Source organism: Caloenas nicobarica, chromosome 2, assembly GCF_036013445.1.
Source record: "Caloenas nicobarica isolate bCalNic1 chromosome 2, bCalNic1.hap1, whole genome shotgun sequence".
Classification (NCBI taxonomy): Eukaryota; Metazoa; Chordata; class Aves; order Columbiformes; family Columbidae; genus Caloenas; species Caloenas nicobarica.
Genome location: NC_088246.1, coordinates 71601227 through 71609743, shown reverse-complemented (window position 1 = coordinate 71609743; position 8517 = coordinate 71601227). Strand labels below are relative to the sequence as shown.

At 40.5% G+C, this 8517-nt stretch overlaps 1 protein-coding gene across 2 annotated transcripts; it reads right to left on the bottom strand.

Annotated features, from left to right (window-relative positions):
• Positions 1-347: 347 nt before the first annotated feature.
• On the bottom strand, positions 348-6846 carry LOC135985672 (transmembrane protein 14C-like). Of its 2 annotated transcripts, none has more exons than XM_065629218.1 (5): positions 6758-6846; positions 6436-6519; positions 4023-4124; positions 1106-1193; positions 348-912 (listed from the first exon to the last, which is right to left on the bottom strand). In XM_065629218.1, exons 2-5 carry the CDS (start codon positions 6509-6511, stop codon positions 855-857), a joined length of 324 nt encoding a protein of 107 aa, XP_065485290.1. In that variant the 5' UTR covers positions 6512-6519; positions 6758-6846; the 3' UTR covers positions 348-854. The 2 variants fall into 2 exon arrangements, with proteins under 2 accessions (XP_065485290.1, XP_065485291.1); XM_065629219.1 differs by lacking the exon at positions 6758-6846 and adding an exon at positions 6673-6742.
• Positions 6847-8517: the final 1671 nt, after the last annotated feature.

The following is an 8517-nucleotide window of genomic DNA, read 5'->3' as shown; positions in this document are numbered from 1 at the left end:
AAGATCAGAATTACATAGCGTTGATTTTAAGCTTTGTTATTCTAGTCATACAGTCCTTTGGTCAGACCACACTCAACTCTTCATTTAGCCCAGCACAGATCTTGCTTAATTAACCCACAGACTAATTTCCCTTCCAACAACTGTTTTAATGCAGTGTTAATGAAGGCCCCTAATTTAATCTTCTGCCCTCCATTTAAACAGTGATTTTTAAATATCATTGAAAGACAGCACTTTAATACTAACAGTTCATTGTAAAGACTTCCATGGAGAATAAAACAAGAAGGTAAAAAAAAAAAAAAATCCCCTACTCCCTTACACACAGGAAGGATACAAAAACATGCCAAATAAAGGTTTGTAGCAGATTTTATTTGTAGAAAAGCAACATTTTAGCATCACTTCACAATATAAAGGTAAGATCTGTTTGGTGTTACACAGACATGGTGTATCAACTCAGAATGCAACAGGTAAAGCATACTGTAATACTCAGTATAAAAGGTATGAGATACACTTGTATTTAGCCAATTACTCCTGGTGCCTCTTTGTGGGTACTTTCTTAATTACAGGTCCTCTCTGCTTCATGCACATCTGCAGCATATTTTGGCATAAAAAAACCTGGAAGTGTTAAAATACACTGAAATGCGTCTGGAAAAATCAAATCCAGGACCAATTTCTCACTACACAATAATAGCTCTACCAGATCATTGAAACAAATCTGTCCCATCATGCTACTCCCTCTTACATAAAAAAAGGAAAAAAATTGTCATGATATAGAAAATTGTTCCATCTTGTTTCTGCATTCACACAGCTTCATCATCAGTTTTCCTTATCCAGATATTATGCTGTAAAATGAACAGTTACTTATTGTGGGGCTTTTCCATCATCTTCAGTGCTAATCTTCCAACCATTAGCAAACTGTATAAGAGGGAAAAACATAGAATTAAACAATAATAATTATTTTTCAATTCATTTTCAAATGCTTCCCATGTAACTGGTGCAGGGAAACAAAAAAGACATACAAAATATGATTCATTCCCTCTCAGTTGAATTAAGCAAATAAGGAAACACACATAAGAGGGTAAAAAAAAAAGAGTATATCATGTTGTACCTGACACCAGCAATTAGCCCTGCAGGCATGAACTTCCCAGAGTTGTAAAATCTTGTTCCCATGACAGCAGTCAGTGTTCCAGATGTAACTTAAATGAGAGATGATACAGTCCAGTCAGCAGAGATGCATGTGTGTGAGAGAAATGCTACAATTCAAAACTAACAGAACAGAAAGAAATAGTAGTATCAAGTAAAAAGTGAAACAGGGTTATTTCACATGATGGAAAAAAAGAGGCAATAAATACTGTAAATTTTGGAATGCCTCAGTTTGTGAAGCATAAATATTCTAAACCAAGTTCTAGCAGACAGTGCAGTCCATATGCTTCCGCACACACTCCTTAAACTTCTTTGTCAAAATATGCTTCTTTGGAAACAATCTGTGTTATACTGCTCTGGAACTCACTCCTTCCCTGTGAACAGGCAAATCAATAAATCTGTGCACATAACTCCCCTGCTCCTCATAAAAGGGAGAGAGCATTTTCGTGTCTAACTTGTTCTGAGAATTAACTAATTCATGCTTGTAAAAGACTTCCAAAGGGAAGTGTGCTATGTAAGTGCTAAGCCTTACTAATCCATTTCATAGAATCATTTTGGTTGGAAGAGACCCTCAAGATCACTGAGTTCAACTGTAACCTAAATCTAGCATTAAACCACGTCCCTAAAATTTCAGCCCTGCACGACCTTCCACTATGATCAGAGAGTTAAAGCTACCAGCCCTGACCACTTGACACAGAGACAAGACCCAGGTAGCTTCACTGAGCCAGTAAAATAGAAAGGGCAATCAATCCCTGAAACACTGTATGTTGAAGAAAGATGGAATACCAAGAAAGCTATATGGAAAACATGCTGATTAAATCCTCAGCCGTAGCATGCATCTGCTACCCAGTGGTAACAGCTACACATTAACATGTTGTACCAACCACTCTCATCTTCTATCACTGTTTCTATGTCACGGCTGTTCCTGCAGGACCCAACTCACCTTCAATCCTAGCCATGGCATCCTTCCTCCCTAACACCACCCTAAATACTGTCCTTGATGTCTAACAGTCTCTTATAAGTAGATATGTAAAGGACTAGGACCACAGTCTAACACACAGGAAAGAACTACTACAGTGTTCATATATCTCAAGCTCTAACCAGTAGCCAGTCTTCAAAATATGCACATATGTAATTTTGTCTAAACTAGAACACACCTTCTCCAAAAACTTTAAAGCATGGAAGGGCAGAGGAAAAGACTCCATATGCTACTGAATAATAGAAATGCACCTGTCTTTTGCATTGGGAAAATACTTTGTCTCCTATTAAGCTTCCTGCATTTGCAGTTTATTCCAGTTATTTAGGCTTGAACATGCCCAGCTTTTGACCCATCCATTAGATGTGGAAGCGGACTGCACTGTAGACAATGCTGAAGTGGAGAGAAACGCTAGGCCTTCCCCTTTCACTTCTGACTTCCACATATCAACGAGCTATGTCACTGCTTCAGGGAACAAATGCTATAGTCAATGGCAGCTCTTTAAGCACTGACTAAGCAGTGACTCTCTGCAAATAACTTCTCAAAGTCAGGGAGAAGGGAAGCTTCAGTTCTGAGAAGAAGAAAGAAGATACTGCATTACTGAAGCTTGCTTCTCTGTTGAATCTCCCCAGGCATACACCACCTTTGTAATTCCACATTTTTGCCATATATAAAAAAAATAAGTCAATCACAGTCTCTTGCCACTTTCAGCAATAATAAAATAACCTGCTAGGGTATGGGCAGTCTGCAGGGGAATCACTCTTTCTGAACTGCTCCAGTCTCCTGCAAGATGCTGAAAGTAGGATCCAGGCGAAAACAGGACACACAGAGGTGAGACACCTATTTACTAGCACTTCTCTTGCACTATGATCACTCAAACACATCAGTACAAGACTGATGCGTGACGGCAGCCACCAATTCAGCAAGCCTGTGGACTGAAACATAGCTAGTGCTAGAGAACTGTCACGCACTGATGTCTTCTACAGATCAGGAACAGAAAAGAGAGGGTACTGCTCACACAGACACTGGGCAAAGGATTGCACAAAACACATGCTCACAACTATCCGAGATATAGCAGCCTGACAAGCGTCAGGCATCAGCTGAGCTGCAGGAATTATCTACATGTATTTTCTCAGCCCACTTCAATTGCAAAGTACCTCTGCTTATTAGTGAATGAGAAAAGTTCAAATCCTGTTATTCTGCAACTGGCATGAGCTTTAGGCATGCACAGGTAAAAGGGGTAGGTGATAATCATCCTAACTTTATTGCAACTCTGAGCTCTATATGGTAAATGGCAGAAAGACAAAAATTGCATTTTGGAGATTCACAGCATACAAGCTTTTAAACACAAAATACTTATTAAATTGTTTTGCTGAAGGATGTAAAATAATGGTATTTGGTTTGATTATTTTTTTAACCACATAAATTTCACCTCATCCTAGTACACATTTTCCTTCACAACCCGTAGGCTTTTAGATGTTCAGAAGACAAACTCCAATGATTAAAAACACAGTATTTTCCTCTTCTGTTGTAGAAGAGGAACGAAAATATAAGTTTGAACTATCACCCAAAGCACTTTATACTTCTTGCAAAAGGGATGCAGGAATGTAGTGAGAAATCACTGAGCAAGACACACCAAGACAAGCAGTTTTTAATATGCATTCTCAATACATTCTTTAAAACAATAATTAAGTAATGCTAACAGTTCACACTCCAGCGAGAGTTATGGAGTTTGGCCACTAATGGAGATTTTTCACCAAACACAAGTTTAAAGACTGGATTGAAACTAGACGTATAACACACTCAATTTAACTCTTCTGCAAAGACTTTTAGGCACTTATTTTGAGTATCCAGTTATTTTAGGGTAAATACAATTCTTTTTCATTAAAGTTTTTAAGCTACTTACTCAGAGAAATCCAAACATTATTTGGATTCTGTGAGAGCTGATAGGCACCCAATCCAGCCAAACTCCCAAAGAAAAGGCCAGCAGCTAACGATGGGACACTACCTGAGCAAGTGAAAGAAAATGCATTTATTAGAAGCTCAGAAATAAACTTGCTCACCATTATCTGTTTTGTAAAACACTAACAATAACAAAAAAAGATGGGCATCCATTTTTATTAAGCAGATTAAAGAGGTTTTTTCTTTTAAAATATTAAGACCATGCTGGTCTGCACCAAGAAACATGTTAAAATACTCTTGCATAAGATACAAATAGCATTAGCATTTAATTCTTTAGCAGCAAAGCCATTAATATATTTATGAGGAAAAGAACAGGGAGAAAAGCAAAAGAATTGCTGTTTTCTTTGTGCAAACTGAACCATGCTGTTTCAACACGGTAATATCAGAGAGGCAGTAGATGGATTAAATAACAAGGGTTTAAGATCAGAGAAAAAAGACACATGAACTGAACTGTGTAGGAGGGCATTCAGATAAATTATAAGTTGCCAAAGAAGAGAGCGGAGTTGAACAAGAGAGGTCATATCTCATAAGTATTTTTGAGATCTGATCCAAAGGTAACTGAATGCTTTGGCAGATGATTCCCTGGACTCATCTAGACGTTGGATCAAGTCCTCCATATAAATGATAATCCCAAGCTACCAGAAGATAAAGGATACCACATCCAAATTCGTGACTTATAGATGACACCAAGTAATAAAGTAACGTGACTACTGTGAGTGATGAATGCCCTCAATAAGGCTAATGGAGAATTAAGGACTTAATGCTACTGAGGGTGGTTCTTTATACATTCGATTTTTAGCTCACCTTTAAAAGGACTCAAGATTGCAAAGCTAAGCTAACAAAGATCCACTCTCAATGTTACAGGAGGGTTGCATATTGCTAACAGAAAGTAATAACTTTTCCAGTCATCAGAAAGGCAGCTGTAACATTGCTTTGGATCCTGCTTTCAGTATAAAAAGCAAGAACCAAAGGTGATAGAAATATTGTTATTGCACATGTGCAAGGAAAAGACGCACACTCTTGTAAGCAGCCATTCTGCATGGAATACTGTTTAGCAGCCAACATGTGGTAGGTAGAATTCTTTCCACAAGCTTGGGAGGCCACAAATCGTCACCATATCCTTGAATTTAACTTGAGGCATTGTTTAGGCAGCTATGGCACGTACACTTACGAGGAACCACCACACCACTTCTGGCTCAGGAAGTTCATGAGTCTCAAAACTCTGGGTCCCACACAACAAAATTTAATAAATCATTATTTGCTTCCCAAGGCATCTACTGTTAACCACTGCCTGTATGGGCAAATAGACCTGGTTGTATAAGAACAGATCAGCACTTTAGCTTTACGAACCAAAGTTTTGTTTTCTTTTAGTTTCTCCAAAATATTAGTAGGGATATGACAGGTTTGGCTTTTTTTTTTTTTTTAATTTCCCTACAAATCACCATACAAGTTCCTGTTCCTCCTTCAAAAACTGTGTGACCTCAATTCTCCTGACTCAGCATGACCATGTCCTCCCCTCTGGGACCAGAGGATAAGAAAGGTACCAACCATTTCATAGTGACCACAGAAAAATGTAGATGGGATTAGTAATTTATTGTCCCGCCACTCACAACATAAAGGATAAATCAAAGTAGTAGAAAGCGGACTGGAGTAGGCATTAATATCCATGTACTCAAACACACTGGTAAGATTCTTACAGACTTCAGCAATGCACCTTCATATTGCAAACACTAGGATGGCTTAGGGACTTTCAAAGTAGAAAGAGACAATATTGCAGTAGGGATGAATCCACAGCTCTGTCTGGAGGAAGGCAAACTCAGAAAAAGGTCAGGAAATGAAAGCAGTGGGCCAGAGGGGAAGTTTATGAGTAGAGAGCCCAGAAAATGAGCAAGCTTAAGGACTGATTTGCACTGTTCAGCTCTACTTGCAGAAAGGAACCTTCTGAAAACTCTCTGCAGCTTGCAGTACATTGTTATTAAAATAAGAATAAAACTCTAAGGAAAAAAATGATGATTTGTGCCATTTGAAGATACAGAACATTTATAGAATGTTTACATTTCAAATAGCAGAGGAAAAACCTTTCTGCGGCAAACTTAAAGAGCACAAAGCAGAGGCAAGATACCAGCATGGACCAGAAAGCAGATTATGGGTTTATCAGCCTAAAGCACCAGCTAAACCCAAAAGGCACCACACCCCAACAGTACCAAGTTAGCAGCTCATGGCACAAACTGATAAACTTTACATCTGCATCTCTGCTTCGAGATAAGCGGCTTTCGTGAAAAGCCGCCCAGTGCACACCAAGTTATTGAGGGGTAAAGGGGGAGTGAAGGAGACACAAATACCTTCCCGCACCGTACCTGCTTTTGCATAGCCAATGAGCCCTCCTGAGGCCACCAGGGCAGCGTAGCCAAAGCCGAGCCAGTCCACGGCCATGCTGAAAACTGAAAGACAAATTGTGGTGAGGGCTGGTATATTTTAATTTTCTAGGAAAAAAACAAACAAATAAAGGGGGCATTTCGCCGCGGGGGGCTTTTCCAAGAGCAAGGCCTGCCTAAAGCCTAAGCCCTAAACCCCGTCCAAGCGATGAAAATTACTATGTTGTGAACGCAGCTCTGGGGGCGGCGAGGCGGAGCTCGGGCTTGGCCCCGCCGGGGAGGGTCCGCGGGCTCCGGCGCTCACCTGCCCAGCCGCCCCGCTCCAGAGCAGCCCGGGGCGGAGCAGCCTGCGGAAAGGGAGGCGAAGGAGGCACGTACCGCCCAAAGCTTCCCTCTTCCGGCTGCTCTGAAGGAAAGACCCAAAAAAAAAAAAAAAAAAAAAAAAGGCAGCAAGCGTGGGTCCGTGAAAATGCGAAGGTTTTGCGTGGTTGTTCGGTGGGTGTCGAAGCTCCCTTGTAGCTGCCTTCGTGTGCACCCCGTCCGTACTAGTCCTGAGAGTTTGGGGCTGTGTTTTGGCGTGGCGTGAGCTACAACTCAGCTGACAGGCTGCTTCTAGCTTCAATCAGTAATTTCGGTATTAGCCCTTTCACGGAAGATGTGGAGGGTTTCTGTAGTCTTCAAATTACAAACACGGCTAGTGCAACAGAAAACGAAGACTGCTGAAAAAATTACGCGACAGTGGGAAATGGTAAACATCCTGTAAAGAAAATACTTTGCATTTTTTTAATCTGGAAAAAATGTAGAGAGATATTTATAACTGTCTACAAAGATGAACTCTGTCTTTTTCAAGTGCTGGAACTGGCTTTCTTCACGTACATAGTGCTGCATGATTTATTCCAGTTGGCTTACCTCCCACGGACATTTAACCATATAGAAAGAAACAGCACTCCTCCAGCCGGATCCCTGAGCTGAGGGGCTTCAGTTCCTCTTTGTAACAGAAGGCACAAAACATCACAGGCCTGTGCTTTCTGCAACATGCAGACTTCTCTAGCTGCATTGTGAATTTTCCCATCTTTATGAATGGTCAGCAAGCGGAGAGCAGTTTAATTCCCTTGTTGGCCTAAGTGGTTTAAATAGAGATCTATCTTCCTGAAAAGCGCCACGACCAACACAGATCTCAGCTCTACTGCATGGGGTTCCCTTTCATGTTGAAGCTGTGCAATGGCTATGAAGTTCAAGTTTCACTGGGCTGTGTTTTGTAATCCAGCATTGGGTGTCCCAAGAGGAAAACAGGAGAATGGGAAGAAATCCACCGCTGCCAAAGCTGCTGAACTCACCTGTGGCCCAGCCGAGACGCTCACTAGGCTGCTGTTTCTTGCAGCCCTGGCTCCATCTACTCTACCAGTGTCATGCATGCTGCCTCTCTCTGACACAGGAAAAGCTTTCTCACCGCTGACATTTCCACTCTCTCTGCGCTGCTGCCTCCCCTCTATCGTTCTAAGCAGCTCCCTGAAAACTAGAATGGAAAATGTACTGAAAAGGTAGATGTGCACAAGAAAACAACAAAAAAAAATTACCAAGTGCTGGTTAGTAGCTAAGCATTTACTCAAGGTACAGGAAATACACATTCTCCTCTCAGGGCTCTTTCTGTATTTCACCTTAAAAGCTGTTAGGACTTTTCTCTGTCTCCAGTTCACAAATTGTTGAGTCTCATAAGATGCATAATTCTTTGTTACTACACAGGGAGTTTGGACTTTTACAGCTGTTGAATATTTACTTGTAAGTCTAAACCTTAGAACCAAAATTCTGTGGATTTTTTGCTTTTTAATGCTTAAAAGTATGTGCAGAATGGATTTTTCCTGGTCCTTATGAGAACTTGCTTCTGTAATTGTGATGTCCATGGCCATGAGCTCATGTATTTAAAAATTCAAACAATTAAACTTTTTAGTAGTGGCAGCCATTTTGTCAAGCACAGACATAAGCACCGTAAAATAGACATAACGCTTCACACGTGAAAACACTTTACAAAGTATAAGCTTAAATAAGAGAATTATGTAAGTCCTA